Here is a 24533-nt window from a genome sequence, read left to right as displayed (position 1 = left end):
GCTGTAGCTGTGGCCAATAAGCTGACCCCAATGATAATTGAGGTAACACCGGTCAACGAGCGTATTATGAGATTAAGGATTCGTCACTCCTTAGGTGTCATTTCCCTGGTCTCTATTTATGCTCCGACTGAGGCGAGTGATCTTACCGTGAAGGATGCATTCTACGCCACACTCGAGTCTGTGGTTGATCAGTGCCCCAGACGAGATACACTTCTAGTCTTGGGGATTTCAATGCATCGACTGGAACTGATAGGGATGGTTATGAGGTGTGTGTTGGTCCCCATGGGTCAGGAACTATGAACCAGAATAGCACTAAGTTCCTTGACTTTGCAAGAAGTCATGGACTTAGGGTGGCTGGTTCATGGTTTCAGCGCCCGCAAGCTCATCGCTGGACTTGGTATTCCAACGCTGGCGGTGTGGCAAAGGAGATTGACCATGTCCTCATTGATGGTCGTTGGAGGATGATCCAGAACTGCAGGGTCTACCGGAGTGCTCAGTTCCTCAATACTGACCACAGGCTTGTTGTAGCAACTCTAAAGCTGCACCTTAAATCCTGGAGAATGGTACCATCCCAGCCTAGGCTGGATGTTGCCAAGCTCAGGGATGAGAGAGTAGCTGAGGAGTTTGCGAACAGGCTGAGTGGACACTTGGGGGTCTGGGTGCTTTAGGGGGTCCTGAAGAGTTGTGGAGCACCTTCAAGACCACCGTCCTTGATGTTGCCGGTGGATGCCTTGGAGTTCACCGCAGGGCAAAGAAGAATTTTGTCTCTCAAGGGACACTGGATACCATTGACCAGAGTCGCAGGGCCAGGCTGAATGGCAGAGCTGAGCTGTTCAGGGAGCTGAGGCGTAAAACTGTACGTGCACTGAGGGTGGACAAGGAGGCCTATGTGCAAGGAATCTGTGAGGGGGTAGAGCATCACCTGTGGACAGGTGATTCTCGTCCCGCTTACAGGGGAATTCGCGCATTACGTTCATCCAAGCCCATCCCTCGGAGCACTGCAGTTCGAGCAGAGAGTGGTAGGCTCTTGACAGAGGAGTCTGAAGTGAAGGCCCGCTGGGCCGGTTACTTTGAGCGGTTGTACCAGGCTGATCCCCCAGCTGTCGAGTTGGACGTCAAGGGTGTTACAATCCCTGTTGCTGACCCTCGAATCAACTGTGGTCCACCATCGCTTGTGGAAACACGGGCTGCGGTGAACCAGTTGAAACGGGGCAAAGCTCCAGGGATCTGTGGCATCCATGCTGAACTTCTCAAGGCTGGTGGAAATGCTGCACTCCTGTCGTTGCATGCAGTTTTGTGCTCTGCCTGGAACACAGGCATCATCCCAACTGACTGGAAGAGGGGCCTTGTTGTCCCTCTCTGGAAAGGGAAGGGTGATCGCCAAGACTGCAACAACTACCGAGGGGTGACGCTGCTCTCAGTGCCGGGCAAGGTCTTTGCTCGGATAATTCTTGATAGGGTTCGCCACCATCTGCTTGAGCACCAGCGTCCAGAGCAGTCAGGCTTTACACCAAAGAGGTCAACGATTGACCGTATCCTTGCTCTTCGTGTCCTCACTGAACGCAGACGAGAGTTTCGGCAGGGGCTGCTTGCAGCCTATGTTGATCTCTGTAAAGCGTTCGATTCAGTGAATCGGGATGTCCTCTGGAGGATTCTTGGTCTTCGTGGGGTGCCACCGAAACTGATCGATCTGATGTCTGAACTCTACTCTGGTACTGAGAGTGCTGTGAAGTGTGGTGGTACCGCCTCTGACTTATTTCCAGTTGTTACTGGAGTTCGTCAGGGATGTGTACTTGCCCCCACACTTTTCAGCACTTGTATGGACTGGATTTTTGGGAGGATGTCGGAGAGATCAAGTTGCGGTGCATCGTTTGGCAATGTCAAGATCTCGGACCTTGATTTTGCAGATGATGCAGTCATCTTTGCGGAGACTTTAGACATCCTCTTGGGGGCCCTCGAGGTGCTGAATGAGGAGTCGGAGCCGTTGGGATTACGGATTTCTTGGGTCCAAACAAAGATCCAGGCTTTCGGTGACATCTTGGATGCTGCTGTCCTGTCTGTGTCTGTTTGTGGTGAGGATGTTGAGGTCGTGGATAGATTCACTTACCTTGGCAGTGATATTCATGTCTCCGCAGGTTGTGAGCCGGAGGTCAATAGACGTCTGGGTCGGGCCTGGGGAGTCATGGATTCACTGGATCATGGGGTGTGGCGCTGCCGGTACCTGTGCGGGAGGACGAAAGTCCGAGTCTTCAGGTCCTTGGTACTTCCAGTCTTGCTCTATGGGTGCGAGACTTGGACTTTGACCAAGGATCTGAGACGGAGACTTAATTCCTTTGGTACCAGGTCTCTTCGGAGAATCCTTGGCTATCGCTGGTCGGATTTTGTGTCCAACGAGCGGTTGCTGAGAGAGACTCGGATGAGATTTGTTACCTGCATAGTCCGTGAGCGTCAGCTGCGGCTGTATGGACATGTGGCTCGTTTTCCTGACGCTGATCCTGCTCACCAGATTCTCTCAGCGAGGGAGTCTCATGAGTGGAGGAGGCCAGTGGGCCGACCACGTGCCTCATGGTTGCAGCAGGTTGACCATCATCTCAAGGAGATGGGGATGGGCCTGGCATCTGCCTGGGGGATGGCCAGACGGAGGCCCCTGGAGTACCGGCGGAAAGTGGACGCAGCGACGCGCTGTTCTGGCACATGCTCCCATACCTGACCCTGACCCTAACAACTATTGGATAAAAACAATTATGGTGAATAATATGAGTTCTTCAATTTCCTTCAGTGGAAGGGCTTTTAGTATACTGTATTTGGAAGAACATCAATTAAAGTAGCTTCAACAAAGTTTCTCCTATCCTTCTGGCAATATATTCAAAATGAGAAAAAGCAAAGAAACAAGAAAAAGTATCAAAAAAGAAAAACCTTATGGATGAAGCTTTAGAAAGAAGAGATAAGACCATCTGCAATATACAAGGAAAAATTTCTATTTTTTTCAAAAACCCTGAAGATGTAAATCTTGATGAAATAAAGGATGTTAAGATATCAGGTGAAATGGCATTTCGTTCAGGAGGAGTTAAGGACCATTTTAAAATTACCTTTAATATAAAAATGTAGTCGTTAAATCTGTTCATGAAAAAAAGTATATAGATATAGATGGTAATGTTTTTTTTTGACATTAAATATGAGTCATTATTCAACTGAAGATTTTGAAGATTATGAGAGTGATAGTATCTCTGTTGGAACAGAAGACAGTGATGATACCGAGAGTTTGTGTTCAAACGATAGTTATGAAAGTAGTTTTATCGATGATTGTGAAAGCACCAATGAAAGTATTGAAGATTAATTTTGTTTGAAGTAAAGTTTTACTTTATAAATATGAATAGTTTACTAGATTTTGAGCCTCTTAAATTCCCTAATTCTCCATATGACAAATTTGAGAATTGTCCTGCATGTGATGGAGTGGGATTAAACACAGTCAGAAGCCCATAAACAATGTACATTTTGTGATTATCTTCTAATTAATGAAAATAAAAAAGAACATAACTGTTTCAAAATTACATCAAAAATGAATTACTTTACAAGATTAACAAGAGAAATGAATGTAAAGTACGAGGGTGATAATGCACCTTTTCTTCCAAGGGAAGAGACTGAACAAATGACAATGTTTCATGGACTGATGATTTATATAATTAACAATTGTCATTTTCAGGGAAATATCAACACAAGATATTGTATAAATAAAATAATGGATTATCTTGAAATTAAACCTGAACTTAGGATAAAACATAAGAGTTTCTAAAAAAGCCAATAAAAAAAATTGAATAACCTATTTTCCAAATATATAAATAAATGATTTTTTTTTACCCATTTGGGAAAATAAGATAAAATTTAACAACCATAAAAATCTTCCAAATTTAAAAATATCTCATAGATGGTTCAAGCGTATGTGAGAAAACCTGTCTACTTTTAAAGATGCTCCTTACTCCCAACTTTTTAGATTATGATAATTTAATAATTTTCACAAAGTCTAGTTTTCAACCTGAGTATCAACTACTCTCACAAGGTTTTAATGTGGGTCTTCAAAATGAATATATAATCGGTTTATTTCAACTTCAAAATAAACTACATGATTATAACATTGAAGATATAATATAACTATTTTGTGATACACAGAAATGTAAAAAGAAATCAAAACCTATAACTTGTATTCTTAGTGATAATACGGATGATATACCTTCTCTCCAAGATTTGGATAAATAAAAAAGAACCTCATTATCTTTGATGATTGTGTTAATGAGAGAAACCAAACGGTAATGGGTAGCTACTACACAAGAGGGAGACATTCTTCTTGTAATTGTATTTATCTTCGTCAATCATACTTTCAACTCCCTCGTCGCTCAATAAGAAACAATGCTCATACTTTTATTTTATTCAAGTTAAATTCAATAGATATAAACAATGGAGACAATTGTTCTGAATTATGTAGTAAATGACTGAATGACTATGAAGCACATGACTGAAAAATATAAATATATTGTTGTGAAACAAGATGAGATATTAAGGGATATATTTTTTATTTTATAAAAAATTACATATATAAATGACTATTATTATAAATCTTGTGGGTAAATCTGCTTCTGGAAAAAAAAAACTTTCATAAATCAAGGTTCTTGAATAGTAAAATTGAAAATATTGGAAGTTTTTTTTTTTTGAAACACCATGTGATTCGTATTGTATCAACAACATCCAGAGCAATGCGACCAGGAGAAGTAGAAGGTGAAGATTATTACTATATTTCAGTGGAGGAACATATGCGATTGAGGAATGAAGGCCAAATATTTGAGGAGGTCTCTCTTGGTGCAACAAAATATTCACATTTTTAGAGTGAGTTAAAGAAACTAAAATCTGGTGGTCTTGGGATATCAAAAATGAATCCAGAAGGAATGAGATAAATTATTAAACATCTGAGTGGGAATGGAGTTAAGATTTTATCATTCGGTTGTGATGTTGATGAAGAAACTCAATGCAAACGTATGAAAAGCAGAGATACAAGTATAAGTGAAGAAGAAATTACAACTCGTATTAATGTTAATAAAGAATTTGATGAAATATTTAAAGAAAATGATTTATTAAAACACATCTACTTTAATGATGAAGAAAAGGAAAATTTGCCTGTTGACCTTTACAATTCAGGAAATGATATTTTCCAATATATAAATGGATGCGAAAGAAAGAGCAAGAAGATTTAAGGAACATGAAGAGTTGGTTTTAAAAGTTGTAAAACAACAGGAAGACATAAAGAAGAAACGCAGGCAGAAACTAACGGGTGAAGAAGCATTTGAAAGAAAACAAGAGAAATTTTTTAAACCACTTTTAAAAACTTCCCAAGAAAAAATTATAGATGTCCCTCAGTTCCCACAATAGAATATACTCCTAAAAAAACTTCAAATGTTAAAAGATTTCAGTCAAATGATGGAGGAAGAATTGGAGAATATGGCAGAATTAGAATATGATGATGAAGGATTATTTCGACAACTGGGAGAGATTAATCAACCCCCTGATTATATTGTGAAGGCTCTTCAAAACAATGAATATTCAGCAGATTCAAAAACCAAATCAGGACTCATTCCAACAGAACAACCAGCAATATTTCATCTTGTTCAAGAAAAGGGATTGATATTTAATGATGAATTGAGGTTCTTGAGTTCTGCTCAACCCCCTGTTAAACTAACTCCGAGATTAATGTTTCTTCTCACAAAAGATTGAAGACAAGGTTCAACTGTGAGGGATGAATCAAAGTATTTTGATAAACCATTAGATATCAAAAATAAGGATGTTAGAGTATATTGTTGCGGTTCTCGGAACCGCATGCAAACAACAGATAGGTGTCCCACAACAGTTATTCCATTAATATACGTGTAGATAGTCCCTTTCCTTTTATTTAGTGAGACAACAAGGGAGTGCGTTGTGATGATCTTATAGCTTGGGTTGCTTAAATCATTTTCTTCTTCATTTTGTCCCCACTCATCTTTTCGTCTGATTATTCCTGAGGTAAATCAGCCGCGTGCGGCACCGCGGTGAGGAAACTGTTGCACAGAGATCCTCGTTCCCGGGCGAGCCCTAAACCCGGCGTGTGTGGCGAGTTGTGTGCTTGGCAGTGCGGGGTTGTCGGCTCGAGCTTCTGATGGTCTGGGGAGGATTGCCGGTTGCATTAAAAAGGCATGCGAATAAATACCTCTTAAGAGGCTGCACGAATGGTGTTTTTCACAACCCAGGAAACACAGCCAACACAACGCCCACGCTGCACGAAACGCGTACGGAGGCTGATAAAGACGACTCCACACCATGTTTGGTGGGATACGAGTGTGCGGAGTCGAAGCGGCTTGTTCCTTTTTAACCTCAATATCCGACACATATTGGTGTTCGCCCCGTGCACACGCTTGCGGAGTCGTGTGAACGCGAGCGTTGGCCACGTGCATAATGGCGGAACCGTGCACACTGTATGGAATGTGCTCGAAAGCAGACACGTACGCCGCTTGTGAGACATGCACAAATTTTTCCATGATGATGTACCTTCGGCCCTCGCTGGCAGCAGTGGATTCTCCACGGATGGTGAACGTCTCCTCGTCTCTACGGCCAGCGAAGCTGCGATCGAGCCGTGGAATGTACAGTGCGGGCCACGTTGGCACGTGCGGAGCGAGCGTGTTGATCGACGCTGGTCAAACGCCCGAGCGGGCATGCGGGACCCTCGATCGGTCACCCGGGCACGGCCTGGGTTTTTTACAGGACGATTCGCGTGCAAATTTCGGTGTGGGCGATTCATGTCATCTCGGGTCGGGGCGGAATATTCCCACTGTCTGGGATGGCCTTGCCGGAAACGAAGTGAGGCGGTTTCTGGCCAAAGTTGGCGGGCCATGTGAGGGGTCTGGGCCAATCGGAGCGCCCGATTCGGGTGATGACGTTTGGATTCGGCATGGCCCTTTCCCCCGAGCTGCGGGCCTTATAAAACTCGGGGCAGTCCCTCTTGCCCTCTCTCTTGGCCTGTTTCTCTTTCTCCACCTCGCCTTGTTGACACCGCCACGACCCGCCTCCTGCTGCCTGGACTCCGCATCCTCGTCTCCACCCACACGACGTCGACCCCACCCGCCTACCTGGTCCCGCCTACCACTCCCCCCTAGCTCTCTGGACTCCACCCCTTCTCGACTCGAGCTCCTCCTTTCATGAACACGGCTCCACACATGTGGCTGAAGCCAGAGACGATGCGCCCACTTGTCGGGCACCGCACCATGGAGCATTCCCCCCCCTCCCCCGAAATGTATTGGTGGTGCGTCGTGTTATCGGGCGCAAAGGTACCGAGATGATAGCCTGAACTCCTCTCCCTTCCTGGTTTCAAAACTCCCTCTTCATCGGGTTTTCTGTGTCTGTGTGTGTGTGAGTGCTGGCGCCTGTCTGCTTAAGTAAGACTGCAGAAGATTGTTATCATTATTATTGTTATTAATTTTGCGTTAAGTCTGCTCTGTGTCCCCTTTTGTAAGTCGACTGTTAATAAATCATTATTAGGAATGTTCCCTGCTCGTTTTCGTCTTTTCTTCCATTGATCCAGCATTGTCCGAATCCTACTTTAGCCGGGACTTTATTCCCAACGATCCGTTCCTTTTAGCCGGTACATCCTTGGTAGTGTCGCTCGGCTGCATCCGATCCGGAAAAGTGATCCCATCCGGGAGAGTGATCCAGTCCGGACAAGGCGTACCGATGGCGTGTTCCCCGGTAATTAAATCACGTGATTAATTAGTTAACCTGATTAACCCATAGTCGGGAGGACTCTAGATCACGCGGTTGAGTTATTGGCGTCCACGGCCGGTTAAGCGACCCGCTGCGTCACGGAATTATCCGTGTGTGACGGCCTACAATTCCGGGGAGTCTGGTGGGAACCGACATAGCTTCCCCCACCTCGTGGTCTTCTCATCCAACCCCCTGGCCCACAACAATATATTGATTTGCTGGACTCTCTTAATTATAGGGTCAATATATCTGGTAAAAGTAGGAAGAATGAGAAGGAAAACACATTATTGAGGCTTTAAGTAGCCTTGGTTCAGGTGTTAGTTTTCTTACAAATGACCCATCACAATTAGTTGATCGACTGTTATTGCTGTTAGGTAGTAAGAAGGCTGGAAATAACAATTATTTTAATTAAGCATCAGCTATTTTAGACCAGTTGATGAACATGAAAATAATTAATAAATGCCAATACAAAGATATTTTATTTCAAGCCTGGTGTTGGCGCAGTGGTTAGGGCAGCGGCTTGGGATCCAAAAGGTCCTGAGTTCAATCCCCGTTGGGCCACTGAATTAAAACACCAGGGGGTTGACTCAGCCTGTCATCCTTCCGAGGTCGGCGAAATGAGTACCAGTGTACTGGGCCGGTGTATACCCCGGTTAAATAGGTGTACCATATCCCTGTGTCGTAAGAGGCGACCAGGGTTGCGTCAGGAAGGGCATCCGGCGTAAAACATGTGCCAAATCACTATGCGGATCATACGGATGATCCGCTGTGGCGACCCCTAACGGGAGCAGCCGAAAGAAGAAGAAGAAGACAAAGATATTTTATTTCATATTAAATAAAATGAGAAGCACAATCCTGAGTTTTAATTTCACAACAGGCGACCACATATCTTAATTTCCATACCCACTAAAACTCGATGCAACAAAAGAATATGAGGCGTCTTTATTGTCTATGGAAATTTATAATACCTTGTTTAATATCACAGAGAAAAATGACAAGTTTAGTTATAATCCAGGAAGAGGATACAAAACGATAAGTCTCACCCGGAGCATATGAGATTTCTCAAATATCTTCAGAAATTGCTCGTCTTATGAAAGAACAGGGTGATGAACCAAAAAATATTGTTATAGATATTCAAAAACATACTTCAAAATCAACTATTAAATTTAAAAATGATGATGACATTGATTTCACAATTAATAATTTATTTAGAGAGTTATTGGGTTTCTCCTGAAAAAAAGATCAAAACTAATGGGACGTTTTACAGTGAAAATGTCATTCAAATATCCTCAGGCATAAATTCGGTATTAATTCACTGTGATATGATTGATGGTGCTTATCATGATGGAATGAGAACAAATACAATATTTTCATTCAGTGCATACTTAACCCCAATTGGTGATAAATTCAATATGGAACCCAAAAATCTGGTATATCTTCCTGTCAGGAAAAACCATATACAGAGTAAATTTTAAGATAACTGACCAAGATAATCACGATTTCTTTAAATGGAGAAATTATAACCATCAGAATTCACCCACGTGAAGTTTTCCAATAAATAAATAGAATGCTTATTGTGAGGAAACATGAGTTGGGAAAATATACAATAATTACAGGGGTGGGATGTTCCTTTCCCCACACTATAAAGGTGAAGGTATGTATCTTGATAGAGGATACTATAAACCGCAGAGACAAAGGGGTGTAGGACATCAATCTAGAAAAGAGGAGATGGGATAATTGATACTCTAATGGGTAGAGGTTCTGAAACATAAAGACCTAATTGGTTAAACTGCTTCTGCTGTGGGAAATGTAGCGGGTACTATAAAGAGTATAAAAGATGCCCAAAAGGAATCCCATAAATTGCAAGCAATTAAAGAAATTAAGAAAGGCAAAACTCAATTGTCTCCCCAAGAACGACAGAAAATAATTCCAATACTTGGGTCAGGGTTTCAAAAGTTTTAACATCTTTTTTCCTAAATAAATACAAGTATGGAAGCAATTGATAGTATCTATGATTTGGATGATCCCATTATCATCTCAAACTCTACTAAAAAAGAAGACTACTTCAAGGTAAATGCCATAACTGGAACATACTGGAATACAAATGGAACAAAAAGTTTTGAAATAAATAATCAACAAACTTATTTGAATCGAGCCAAAAGTTTCTTGTTGTGTAAATTTACATTCACTAAGGCTGCGAATAACACAAACGCTACACTCGTAAATGATTTCTTCTGGAAAATGTTTGATCGTGTTCGTTTGTATATTGGAACACAAGAAGTTGAAGCAGTTGATGATGTCTGCTACATCTGAAATGATGAAATTTACACTATATTCATTTAGTGATAGAATGGGAAAGGGAGCTGTCGAAGGTTTTATTCCTGATGTGGCAATGGGAACAAACACAGACCCTGGATTTCGTCAAAGAAAAGGAATGTATAATGATGATACAAAAACAGGTAATAGTTTTACTGTGGCAGTTCCTTTTAAAGGTATATTTGAATTTTGTGATCATGATAAAGTTCTGTATGGTCTTAAAATTAGATTTCAACTGCAGAGGAATGATAATGAAAATAGATTGCTTTTTGGTGTGGCTAATGCTTTTGCTGATCAGAATAAATTTGTTAATCATGAAATTAGTTGGTATATCAGTGAATATACTCCAAATCTTAAAACAGAAGAGATGTTGAATAGAAGACTTAACTCAAAGAAACCACTCAATGTATCATACCTTAAAAGAAGATGCCAACACATTAAACTGAACCAAACCATTTACACGTGGAATTTGGGTGTTCTGGAAGGAAAGCCACGATATCTGTGGCTCATTAAAAAACAAAAACAAATGGTGACACTGCTACTGATAACAATAATGCGTTGAGTGATAATTCTGAGGTGAAACAACTTCGCGTTTCTCGATATGGAATATTTTATCCACGAGATGGATTGGAAATTAATTTGGAAAAAATGATTATGCTGAAGCATACAAGTCTTACCAAAAGGTGTGTGAAAGCAATGGAAATAAAGAACCCATTTTGGATATGACAGCATTTAAAAGTCTGTATACGATCTATGCGATTAACCTGAGTGCTCAAAAGGAAACTATAAAGTCTAATCGAGTGGATACTTCCCTATACATTGAAAGAGGAGAGAGTGAAGAAGTTGATCCATATTGTTTGCTTTTGGAAGAAACAGAATTACAGATTAATACAGATAATTGTTATGATTAGTCTCACAGAATTTTTTTTGATAAATAAATGAGTAGTAAAGTGCTAACTGGGGTATATGTTAATCAAATCAATCTTCATAAACTATCATCTTGTATTCAAAATCAAAAGCCTTGTATGATTAATGTTAATACAATTCAGAGAAAAGGAGCAGTAAGAATTGATGTATTGCTCACAAGAGAACAGGTGAAAATCTTGAATGATCCTGGCTCGCTTAAAATTAAAATGGCAAAACCAATGTTGAAGAAATATTCAATAAGAGAGATGAGTGGAGAATTTCTCCCATTTCTAATTCCTTTATTTGCTGGTTTAAGTGCGGCTGGAGCATTGACGGGTGGTATTTCAGCAGCCGTGAAAACTGCCAACGAAAGGAAGGCTCAACTCTGGGCTCAAAAATGATTGGAAAGACATAACAAAGAGTTGGAGAAACAAATTAGTGGAAGTGGTGTAATTGTAGATTTTGCTGAAAAACTTTAAAGTCTGCCTGTTAAAGCGAGATTGTTAGTTGGAGATATGCTTTCTTCTATTTCACAAGCAGTTGTAAAATTAACGAAAAGGGGTAATGGATTATATTTTTCTCATAAATAAATGAGCATTGATGAGTGGTTTAAAGAATTTGGAAAAAATACAACATCAAATTTAGAACTTGTCAAATATTGTGAGAAATTAAAAATTGATAATGTGGTTATATGTATGAGAGATGAGTTAATAAACTTTCCGAAATATACAAAGAATATTATTATGAATTTAGAAGATAATAATGGAAACGGTTCTCATTGGGTTTGTATTTATAATAATCAGGTTAAATATTATTTTGATAGTTATGGTCTTCCACCACCTGTTGAAGTCATAAAATTCTTACAGAATGGTGTTTATCAAACATTTTAAGTCCAAGAATTAAATTCCAAGTGTTGTGGTCAATTATGTCTATATGTGTTATTTCCACTCAACAAAAATAATTTTTTTAAGATATTATTTTTAATCTAATATAAATGACTTATGTTGGAAAAGATGGTTCTATATTTGGTGTATCCCAAGAACTGGATATTGATTTATCAAATTATTACACAAAGGCACAGGCCGAACAACAGAAATATAGAACAGCAAAAAATATTAATATGAAAAATGCTTATAAATTAAGCATTAATTATCTCAGCCCGACTGATGCGAATGACTTGGAAAGATTAAGTGATTTATCACAATATATATCCTTAAATAAAACAGCACGTTTTGCCAAACAAGTAGAATTTACAACCAAAACACCTGGTACAACAAACCAGACACCTTTTCTAATTAAATTCAATTATCTGCTTTTTTTTTTAATTTTTTGTATACCTTGTCGAGGCTCATGTGAGAGCTAACACACAACACACAGCAAGGGGGGCATGAGACAAGAGGGGTGGGAGTGGGAAGGACAAAACAGTGGGGAACAGAGACATGAGGAGATCTGTGGAAGGGAGAGGGTTGGGGTGGGGAACATGGGGAATACAAGATGGACATTACAGGGACTTTCAGGAAGGAAAGCAGGGAATTTGAAGGAGGTGGGCTTGGGTGGATTATCGGGGGTAGAAAAGATCGAGTATTTGGATGGGGGATGATAAGAGGTGGTGGTGAACAGCTGTTTTGAAGGACTGGAGGGAAGAATGGGATTGAATAGAGTGAGGGAGTTTATTCCAAAGGTGGGAAAAAAGAGGAATGAAATAGTGAAGGTGAGCAGTGATTCGTGATTTTGGTAGTTTTACCAGAAGGGGGTTGTTGGCGGGCCTTGAGCGCCCTGCGGAAATGTGGTGGGGACAAATCGCAAGAGAACAGGGGGGGGGGCGAGGCTGGAGAGGAGACGGTAGAAGACAGAAAGACCACCGACCAGCCAGTGGTGAGAGAGTGAGAGGCCCAAAGACTCAGCCTCATTGTGGGAGATGCCAATGATCCGAAATTCCTTGGTTTCCACAGCGTGAAGCCGAGAAAGGTGGGAGGCAGGAGCACCAGCCCAAAGGGGAGAGCAGTACTCCATCAGGCTGCAGACGAAAGCTTTGTAAGTGGTCAGGAGCTCAGGTGGGCTGAGGAAGGACTGCACGACGGAGGATTCCCAGTCGGCGACTGGCTTTGGAGGCGAGGTTTGAAATGTGGCTTTCCCAGGAAAGGTCATGGCAGATAGTGAGACCCAGAAGCTTGAAAGAAAGGACTTCTTCCAGAGGATTGTTGAGAAAGTGGATGGGGGGTTTTCTAAACGGTGCTTTCGGAGAGACATAGTGAGAGTGTGAGATTTGTCTGGATTGAAAGACATGTTCCACGTGTTGGACCAGTTTGTGATTTTACCCAGATCTGCAATGAGCGAAGAAGCTGCTGCTTGCCGGTCTGAGGGATGATCGATGGTACGGCAGAGGGTGGAGTCATCAGCAAAGAGATATAGAGGATTTTCCAGAGTCGGAGAGATCATTTATGAAAACCAGAAAAAGAACAGGGCCCAGAACGCTACCTTGAGGAACTCCTGCCTAGACAGGAAGAGGGGATGAAAGAACTCCATTTAGGGCCACACGTTGACTGCAACAGGAGAGGAAGTCTGCGAGCCATGAGTGGAGATGGCCTTGGATACCATTGGAAAAGAGTTTGGTGAGCAGGGCAGGGTGCCAGACCGTGTCAAAAGCACGTGGTATGTCCAGGGATACGGCTCGGATTTCATGTCTGGCATTGAGGACCTTCATCCATTGTTGGGAGAGCAGAAGCAGCATATCCAGGGTAGAGTGACCTGGTCTGAAACGAAATTGATGATCGGAAATCAAGCCATTGGAGAAGAGGAAGGATTTAATGTCTGAACCGATGATTGATTCCATAACCTTGCTGATGATTGGGCGAAGGCTGATTGGTCTGTTGTTGCAGGGATCTGTTTTTGCACCTTTTTATGCAGGGCAGTGATGTTTGCTGATTTCCAAGCATATGGCAGATGACCTTGAGCAAATCAGAGGGTGAATAGAACAGAGAGAGAGAGAGGGTGAGCAAGAGCAGAAGAGCCTGTTTTTTAGACACGTGGGCTGATGCCGTCTGGACCGGTTACAGAATCTGAGTCGAGGTTTGACAGCAAGCTCTCCACTTTGTCACGAGAAAAGGACACAGAGTCCAGGGACAGTTGGGTGCGACTGGGTAAGGTGGGTCAAGAAAGCAATGGGTTTTGGACACAAGATTTTGCTGCAAACACCGAGTTTAGGCATTCAGCCTTTTCACGTGCGGTATCAGCAGTGCAGCCATTTGAGGTATGGGTGGGGATGGAGGGGGAACATATACCAGCAACAGATTTGATTCGATGCCACCAGGATTTTGAGGAGGGAGAGAGGTTTGAAAGTTCAAACTTGAGCTTAGAAAGATGTTTTCTGTCTCTCCTGAGGGTAGATACACACTTGTTCTGAGCTTTATGGAAAGAACTGAGATTACCCTCAGTTGGGTTTGCTTTCCATGAGGCAAAGGCAAGTTGTTTCAGGACAACTGCTTCGCCACAACCTTCAGTGAACCAAGGGTGGGAGGAAGGTAGGACAACTGAAGATAAGAGGGGATAAATCTGTGTATGAGGGAGAGCAAGTTTCTTTGAAAGAATTCCCAGAATGAGTTGATGTTGGAGAAAGTAGCGATAGGAGACCAGTCTATAAGTTTGATGGTTGCTTGGAGACCCTGCCAGTCGGCTTGAGTGAAATGCCAGACTCGACGGCACTCAGGTGGTTCTCTGATAATTGCCAGAGAGATGTCCACTTTTATAAGGATGTGGTCAGAAGAACCGATTGGAGCGGAGGAAGAGCAGCAGCTATTGTCAGGGAAATTTGTCAAAATCAGATCCAGAAGAGAAGGAGTTCCATTGGTTGAGATCCGGGTCGGGAAGTTGACCGATTGAGTCAGTCCCAATGAGTCGCAGAAAGCTTTTGCTGAAGTGCCATGACAGGTGCGAGAGGTTCCCACACCTCGCCAACTGGCATGATGACAATTGAAATCACCACATATGAGGAAGAAAGAGTTTGGATGAGAAGATAGAAGTTGGTCCATGTTTTCGGATAGTGAGGTGTTGATGGAGTCATCATTGTTGGGTGGATGGTACAGTACACATATAAACATGAGGTGGGAGTGGAGGGGAAGCCGTAGCCAGAGGTATTCCTGGGGATGTGGGGGAGTGAGGGCAGTGCATGGAGAGTGAGGAATAGAGTCTTTGATGAAGAGTGCAACTCCTCCACCAGGACGAGGCTCTGGTCTGTCATACCGGAGAAGGGAGTAACCAGGGAGAGATACTTGGGAGTCCGAGACGTCTTGAGGGAGGAAAGTTTCTGTTTGGCAGATTATGTCTGGTTTGTCAGTGGCAACCTGTATGGAAAGATCTGAAAGGTTTGAGCGAAGGCCCTGGATATGTGAGGTCCACACTGTTAATGAAGAGGGAGGGGAGGAGGCTTTGGGTGCAGGGGGTGGGAGGGGAGGGGGAGGGCCCAAACAAGGGAAGAGGGGGAGGTAAGGAGGGTTGTTGAAAGAGTGTGGGGGATTGCAGAATAGCTTGGGGAGGGGGCCGGATGAGGAGTTGAAAAGGCTCTGTGGTGCTGGGGGGTGGGGCGGACAAGAGAGGGGGAAGAAGGCAGTTGAGAATTTGAGGAGGTGGAGTGAAGAGATGGAGGTCAGAGGGCAGTGGAAGGAGGCAGCTTTGTGGATGAGGGGGGGGGAACTTTGAGAAGGATGAGTTAGGGGGTGAATGGTGGGAGAAAGGTGAGGAGGGAGTTTTTGAGAGAGGTGAGAGGGAGGCTTGGAGGGAGAAGAGTGGGATGGTTGCTTTGAGAGTGAGGGGTGAGAGGGGTGAGTTGGCACTGAAATTGGAAAAAAAAGAATGGTTGATGGAAAGCGAACATTCAGAGCAAACTGTTTTTTTTTAATGTTTTAGGTTCGAGATGCGATTAAACATGTTTCTTGATGGATGCAATAAAGGCAAATTCAGAGAATGGAGAGAAGAAACGCTGTTACAGTTGGATTTTTTAGGCAAGGTATGAAAGAGAGGTTCAATTGAGAGCAGTCTGTTTCAATCGTCGAAGAGTAGTGCATTATGATATCGTAAAGAGAACTACATGTGTGAAAGAGGAAGATGAAGCATTATAAGAGATCGTTTTTATTATTATTATTATTATTATTATTATTATTTTTATTGTTTGAGAGAGTTTTCATCAGATTAGGTCATGGAAGTGTTGTCGAAAAAATTGTGAGGTGAATGGTGAAATTGGATCGATAAACGCACGGGGTCGAAACAGATCACGTGGTTATGAGAGAAGCACTTGGCTCTGGGAGGTGTATCGTCAAAAGTGAAATTATTTATTTTAAATAAGGATTGCATAACATTTGGAAAAGGGAAGGTTGAAGTAAAATCGTGGAAGTATGTGGTGAATTTGGACGGTAAATGCAGTGTGAAGCTGCTGGGTCGATGAAAAGTACCAGGAAGAGTAGAGAGAGACACGTGGTTACAGGAGGTGTGGAGATTGAAAGGATACAAGGAAGATTATTATTTTTTGATGTATTTTTGATGAACAGGTTAGATTCGGGAATGGAAGGTTGTAGATCAGAAGAAATCGTGAAGGTAATGGCGAGAGAGGGTCAGCTCAGTATAATAAAGATGGTGTGCTGGCAGGAGGAAGAAGAAGAGGAGGATAAAGAAGAAGAAGAAGAAGAAGAAGAAGAAGAAGAAGATTCGAGACTTGCGAGTGTGCAAGGAGAAAGGTAGTTTTTTTTTGTTTTTTTTTAGATATATATATATAAGACAAGAAATAGAGTGTTTAGTTGGGAGGGATGGGGGACGTTGGGAAAGTGGGGAAGATAGAAATTGAAGGTAATGGGCAGAAAATACAAATAAACACGATCGTACACTGAGGGGAACGATGGGAAGGCCTCAAGCACTCTGTCAGACAAGGTTGAAGAAAACTCACAATATAGCACGATTTTTGAAACAAAACCGAACTAGGAGCACACAGTAACATGCAGGTGAGAAAATAAACAGTTAAAACGGGACAGGTAACGACCGGAAACTTAACTTTGAGATCGTCAGCAGAGAGCCCTGAAGGAGACCTGCTAACGCTCCAAACCCAGAACCGGAAGTATTGAATTTTATAAAGAAGGAAGTATAGTTATCTGAGAATAGAGAAATGGAGATATAATATGTGTGATTTAGGATATAATTGGTCTTTTTCATTCAACCCAGAAGACCAACACGATTTTTATCAGTCTCGTAAAGAATAATATTATCCTCTTGGTAAGAATCAGGAGATATGTGGAAGCACAATTAGCAAACAACAAATACATGATTTTGGGAAGATGAAATTATATGATGGTGAAGCAATTGTTTATATGACAAAGAAGGAAGGAAATTAGATAATTATACAAAGCTGAGGAATACAAACTGATTTAACAACAGGAAGATGAGGGTGGTATTGTTGCGAATCTGGAAGCCATGAGCACACAACATTCAGGTCCTATAGCTCAGTTATTTCGAAAAGTGAATGTGGATGGATAGCTCCCTTTCCCTCGTCTTATGGGTGAATAAATGTACTTGCGCTGTGAGTTACTTTGATAGTCAGGGTTTTCTTTCATTCTTTACACCCCTCACAACTACGACAACGCCAGCATCACCTTCACCTCGCTCTGGCCGACGCCATGCCTACGTGCGTGTCAGCACATACGTAGGCGGAGCCCACGCAGAATACAGTTCCTCTGGCTGTTCGGTGGGCGGAGCCCACGCAGAACCATGTTTCTGAACTTCCTGTTGGAGGGGCGGTCCTTTGGAAGAAGGCGGAGTTCAAGGAGGGGCCTCGTGACGGCCCCCGACCAATCAGCGTGCTACGGGTGGGGTGATCGCCGCTCTGCCAACCGGATCCCGCGACAGGAGGAAAGGGGTCCGCGTGACGTCACCATGCCCCCGGGCCAATCAATGGACTTGCCGCTCGTTTTGGCCAATGACACGGCGACGAGCAGTTCTGCGTGCCAAAACCGTCCAGTGAGGGAGAGCGGGCGGGGTGGAGGCGTTTCCCCCCCCCTGGAGACAGGGTGAATAAGGGTGCGGCGCGTTCGGACTGATATCCTCTCTTCCTCCTCCTCCTCCTCCTCATGATCAAGAGCTTGAGAGCCTGAGAGACACCATTCCCCCATGAGAGCCGCGGGGGTTGCGCGCCGCATCCCTGCCACTGGATTCAGCTCGCCTCTCGCTGGTGCCCGGTTCGACTCAGCGTGAAGACCACACGAGGTGGACAGGTCCAAGGCAGAAACTGGTCTTCAGCTCACCCTTTCCCTCCGATCCTCAAAAAAAAAGGCCTCCGAGGCCTCAAAAAAGAGCACTTTGGGTCCGTTTCTTGTGTGTGTGTGTGTGTGTGTGTGTGTGTGTGTGTGTGTGTGTGTGTGTGTGTGTGTGTGTGTGTGTGTGTGTGTGTGTGTGTGTGGCGCCAGTCTAGTAAGTAGTGATTGTATAAGTGCCTTGCTGTACATGTGTGCCTCTTATATTCGGATAACTCTGCTTCTTACGTGCCCCCCTGCTCCATTATAAATAAACCCATGTGTTAAATGTATCGGTTCGTTTTTGTCTTTCTTTTATTGGTTTGACACTGTGCGAGTTGGAGAATTAGCCAGGCTGTTGCCGCTGTAAAGGGATATTTGGACCGACGGAAGCTCGGTGACCATCCGCTCCGGTCGCACCCGGTTCGAGTACGCTAGCGGCTCGTTCCGTACGGGCGCCGTCGAGGGTGAATTTCCCCGGTAGTTGGACGACGTGGGTATTTAGGTAAATTGAAATTGGCAATCGACGCTACCCCACGTGGTCGACCTATTGGCGAACTTCGGTCCGATAAGGGACCCATCGGCTCCGGAGTTATCCGGAGTGACGACCTATAAATTCTGGGTGATCGGTGGAGTCGATCCTGCAGCTCCATCTCACGGTCGTGCTCGTCGCCGATACCCGGCCGCGCAACAGTATTACGTGTCATCATATTAATATATCATATATTTCTGATGCATAAATGACAGCAAGAAGGCTTCAAGAAAATTATAATTTGAGTCTTCAATGATACCTACAAGAAAAGGGTGTTAGATTTTACATTCCTTATGAATTGGACCATAGACACCAGCATTTTTCAATTAAGAACTGGCCTTTTACTGATATTAAAAAACCCACAAATAGAGATTTCATTAAAATATTAAATAAAAATGAACTTCTAAAGGTGATAAAAGATAAACTCTTTTAGAAATCATCAACAAATCTTATTGGTTTCCTATTTTGAGAAAAATAATTGTGGATGCAAGAGTATCGCAGAATCCAGATGAATGTATGAATGAAATTCGATGGGGGTGAAAGTGGTTCAAGGATAGTGAGGGATGAGGAAAGAGTTGAAGAAACTGAGGCAAGAGAGAAGGAGGAGAGGGAGAAGAGGGAGAAGAGAGAGGAGGAGGAGGAGAGGGAGAAAAGGAAGGAGGAGATTGAGAAGAGAGAGGAGGAGATTGAGAAGAGGGAGAAGAGAGAGGAGGAGGAGAAGGAGGAGAGGGAGAAGAGAGAGGAGGAGAGAGAAGAGAGAGGATGAGATTGAGAAGAGTGAGGAGGAGGAGGAGGAGGAGAGGGAGAAGAGAGAGGAGGAGAGAGAAGAGAGAGGAGGAGATTGAGAAGAGAGAGGAGGAGGAGGAGGAGGAGAGGGAGAGGGAGGAAAGAGAGAGAATAAATATATATAAAAATATGGAAACCAGTGAGATTATAAAAAGATCAAAGGTATTTACTGAAAATAAATCAATCTCAACACACTGAGAAATATATGCGTCGAGTATTAACATCGATTTCAGGGAGATTTAAACGAGAAAGTGGAGATATAGAAGAGAAATAAGGAAAACATATTATTGATGATGTTGGTGTAAATGATTAAAATGTTGTAAATAAAAAAAAAAAAAATTAAAATGTTGGTGTAAATTAAAGTTTTACATTTTTTTTCTTAAATTCATGGAGGAGAGTGTGAAGACATTTCTCAGGATTCTTTATGTTTTAAAAATCAAGATTCAAATGTGCATGTTGGAAACTAAAAAGGTTTTCGCACTCTGTTGGAATTTTTCACATAAATAAATGAGTTATTGTCTCAAATGTAAGAAGAAAACCAAGAGTAAAATTATCTCCTATGTTAAAAGTAAAAATAATAGGATTACACATAAAGACACGTGTTCAGTGTGTGGCTCGAAAAAGAGTAAATTCATCACCAAACACAAATGAGGGGGAGATGTACAAAAGTTTTTATCAGGAAGTAAATTTACAACAACTGGAATACCAGGGGAATTGCATCTACCATGGTATTCTTTCTGTCGTCCAGGAACAAACTTGAATATAAGATTAGATGAGTCTGACAATCCTAAACCGTGCCGCAAACCTATCAATCGGGTTGATGAAGTGTGTATGTGGCACGATATTGATTATGGAAATAGCACAACATTGGAAGAAAAACACGAAGCGGATCGAGAAATGTTGTACAATTTATCTTTAATACAAAATCCAACCTTGAGAGAAAAAGTTGATCGGTTCATCGTGAAGAAGATGATCAGTGCTAAATTGAAACTTGGGCTTGGAAATTCAAAAAACGTATAGGCTCTCATGATGTCATTAAGATTGAAGAGCAATGAGATGATGAATTACATAAACCAATAATCGCAAAGTTTAATAGAAGGAAGATTTATTCCAAGGAAGTTGATTATATCTGGTCTGCTGATTTGATTGAACTCAATAATCATGAGGGGTGTAAGTATGCTTTAACCGTTATTGATAATGAGGAGTAGATATGTGTGGGTTGTCCCTTTTAAAAAACAAAACAGGTAATACTCTTATGTTAGCCTTTCAGCAGATATTTAATAAAAGCAAGAGAAAACCTAAAAAATTGTGGACTGATGAGGGTACAGAGTTCTACAACAAAACATTTATGAATTTTCTTTAAAATAACAGCATTACATTATACAGCACCTTTTAATGAAGGAAAAGTTGTTATTGAGTGTTTCAATCGCACTTTAAAAGAGACTATATAAAAAAAGTTCTCAACAATGGTTATCTGTAATTCAAGACATTGTAGATAAGTACAATGATACGATTCATACCTCGACAAAAATGAAACCATCACAAACATTTACAAAATAAAAATATGAAAAAGAGATTAATGATAAAGCCTAAGTTCAAAGTTGGTGATATAGAAAGAATGTACAGTTGGAAATCTCATTTTGAAAAAGGTTATACAAAGCGATGGACAAATGAACTTTTTAAAATTGTTGATGTAATCAGTACAGTTCCTTGGACTTTCAAGTTATGTGATTTGGAGGTGGAAGAGATTTTAGATTCATTTTATTCACAGGAATTACAAAAGACAAAGATAATAAATTGAAAAAAATTAAAAAGTTGACTCCACCCACACAAACCACAACCACACAAAATCCCCCTCCCCCACAAGCCCCACACACACAAACCACACCCACATAAAATCCCCCCCCCACAAGCCACACCCACATCCATCATTTCCACATGATTAGTGATTTCTTTTTATTAGTTCCCCACACACAACATGTTTATTTAATTAAAAAATTGCTCCACCCCTTCTTTGTTTCCACTCACACAAGCCACATCCACACAAGCCACATCCACACAAGCCACATCCACACAAGCCACATCCACACAAGCCACATCCACACAAGCCACATCCACACAAGCCACACCCACACAAGCCCCATCCACACACACACAAGCCCCACCCATTCATCCCACCCCTCCCCTTCCCCTTGTGCACCCCACCTTTGACCCACCACACCCCCTCATACCACCCCCACCCTTCCCCACACACACACACACGGGGAGGGGAGGGGGTGGGATGAGGGGTTGTAGTGGTTCGTTGGGGGGGGGCAGCTACCCCCCACAACCCTACCCCCCCCTCTTTACACCTTTATTCTTTTCTTGTAGTTAAGAATTAAATAATTGCAAACAAAACAAATATAATTAAATAAGATTGAAAACATTGAACAAAATCTTCTTTTCCAGTAGTCCGAAGCGTTGTCATTTTGAAACTTGATCACCATATTATATTCAACACAAAAGGAGAAAAGCCATTAGGGTATATAAAGATAATTATATAATGACATTAAGAAAACAATATATAAAAAAATTAAAAAACATGACCTCCAGAAGATTCAGTTTTGTGCCAGGTACAACCAGAGAGGCGTTTAAACTGAAATTAAAAAAAAGAATTAACACAGAGACAGAGAGACATACACAGAGTGACAGAGACACAGAGAGAGGGGGGAGAGGGAGGGGTGGAGAGAGAGATACAGAGGCAGAGACGATGACAAACAGAGAGAGAGACAGGGGGATGATTTCTCACCTTTCTTTTGACTTATTCAACGTCAGGGGATGTGAAAGGTCTTCCAACATCCGAGACATGATGTCATTTAATTGTCTTTAAAATGATTGAAGATCTATAAGGATTTCATTCATATTTTGCCATTCTTCATGATAGTTGTTGGCTTCTTTTTCAATATCAGTTATCAACGATGATGTTGTTGGGGACAACCTGTCAGAAAAAAAACCATACAATAATTATTGGTTGTATAGTGATTTAATTCTGTATAAAACAACAAATAATGAATTGGTTTAAGGATCTCACCTCTCATCTTGTGAAAACAATTGATCTGCAAGGTTGGAGTAATCATTTGAACACTCCATATTCTGAATAAAACATACTAAGTTCGTGTTTGGTATTAAATAGGTAAGTTGATGACGTCAATGAAAGGAGAATACAATGGGTTTTTTCGGGTGTCTCACACAAAGGAAATGAGTCGCATATTTGCTTCGGGCGAGGGAGCTTGATTGACTCCGGACTGACTCATTTTGGCACAAAAATAAAACTCCTTGCTTCAAATGATTTTGAGCATCTTTGCTCAACAAAGATACTGAAACCAAGAACCAAGTTCCAAGTTATTCTTTGTGAATATACTCGATGGAAATGAATGTTATAAGAAAATTAAGTTATTCCCTAAAGTAGAACATGGACGAATATGCATTGGTTCGCTATTTGGGAAAAATGAAAATATAAAAGGACTGTGATTATGTTTGGGGGTGGGGGAGAAGTGTTTAAATCAGTGTCTCAATTTTTCATTTGCTTGTATGGGAGGGAAGGGGATAGTGGGGAGGAAGTGTCTCCCATTTTGAGCTTTTGGTGCTTGGGTCAGAAAGTTTTTCCCTTTTTCCCCCATTCATTTGAATGGTTGTCCCAGAAGCAACAATTATCATCTACTTACCTCAATCACATGATGCCCTCTGCCCCTGTTGAGGAAACCCCGCACATGATGTCCGCAAGGTCCTGGGTGGAGACTACTCCGTAGTGGAAATGTCGGCCCTGAGTTTTGCCGGTTGTGTTTTCTGATTTGAATACCAAACACAAATTCACCTTTTTGTCGAAGTTACACTTTCAAGTTTTTCTCATTTCCTTATTATTTGTTGCACCTCTTGTGGAGGTGGAGACACTTGTGGGATGTTTTCTTTTGACCAATATTTTTCCACAGGACGAAGACGAAGATGAAGATGAGGATGATAGTGAGGACAATGAGGAAGAGGGTGACGCTTCCAAATACGACCTCGCCGGCAGTGACAGCAGCGGCGAAAGTGGACTTTCGGCATCTCGCTCGTCATCTCGCTCGACCTCTCGATCTCATTCTCCCCATCGACGTTCTTCCCAATCCCCCCGCCGGCGCTCTTCCCACTCTCGCTCTGGCTCGAGTGGATCGAACACCAGGTGAGTAAAGCATGAGTGAAGGCCTTCCTTTTGTTGTTTGTTTTCCTTTAAAAATTTAATTTAATTGCAATATCTCAGTTTCTCCCTCTCCATTGTGTACTTTTGCTTTGTTGTTATAATTCCCAAATTCATTCTGGCTGCCGTGTACAATCTCATCTGTAGCCATGTAACTGTTCTCTGTTTTTACTGCAGGTAATTATGGTGCTAAATGTTTTTATTTTTTGGAATACCATACCATGTTTGTTTGTTTTTTGTTGTTGTTGTTTTTTTGCCTTCATTCCTTCAGTCTTGCTTTTACAAAAACAAACTTTCCCCATAACTATGAATATTTTACATGGTAGTCATAAACTTGATTTGTCGCATCATGATGCAAGTCTCATTGATCTTGTCTTCTGACCCCTGAGTGACCTTGCGAGTGTCTTTGCAGCACTCATCATGGCTCTGCCTCCACGGGGGAGAAAGAAAGGTGCAGGTACCATGGTAACAGGGACACAGACGGGGGAAGGGAGAGATGGGATGAGGGTTACAGTGTTTGGGATTCGGTGTTGGGGGAGATGTTGCCGGTCGATAATGGATGATGAGCCGTCGAGTAGGGAGGATCAAAATGAGCAAACTGGGGCTGAGGGGGGGGGGGCAGGGGAAGCAGGGTGGGGGGGTGATGGTGATGATAGATGTGGAACAGGCTTGAGTGAAAGGTAAAAGAAATAGTTTGGCAAAGTGGATAAGAGGAAAAGAAAAAAAATTTTTTTGT

At 42.2% G+C, this 24533-nt stretch overlaps 1 protein-coding gene across 6 annotated transcripts in view; it reads left to right on the top strand.

The window, feature by feature from the left end:
- Positions 1-24533, top strand: part of LOC147016291 (zinc finger Ran-binding domain-containing protein 2-like) — a 104359-nt gene that overhangs the window by 74331 nt on the left and 5495 nt on the right. For 2 of the 6 annotated variants that reach the window (XM_085844883.1, XM_085844887.1), the window contains exons 7-8: positions 23553-23782; positions 24210-24533. The exon at positions 24210-24533 is cut by the window's right edge. In XM_085844883.1, coding sequence (XP_085701009.1) covers positions 23553-23782; positions 24210-24360 — 381 coding nt within the window. In that variant the 3' untranslated portion in view covers positions 24361-24533. Of the gene's footprint in view, positions 1-16205; positions 16725-23552; positions 23783-24209 lie in introns of those variants that run through there. The other 4 variants (XM_085844882.1, XM_085844885.1, XM_085844884.1 and 1 more) reach the window with 4 other exon arrangements.

The sequence above is a fragment of the Eptatretus burgeri genome, chromosome 11 (genome assembly GCF_056783735.1).
Source record: "Eptatretus burgeri isolate ZD-2024b chromosome 11, Ebu_testis_v1, whole genome shotgun sequence".
NCBI classification, from domain to species: Eukaryota; Metazoa; Chordata; class Myxini; order Myxiniformes; family Myxinidae; genus Eptatretus; species Eptatretus burgeri.
The sequence above is the reverse complement of the archived record's forward strand: the minus strand, read 5'-3'. Positions and strand labels throughout refer to the sequence as shown.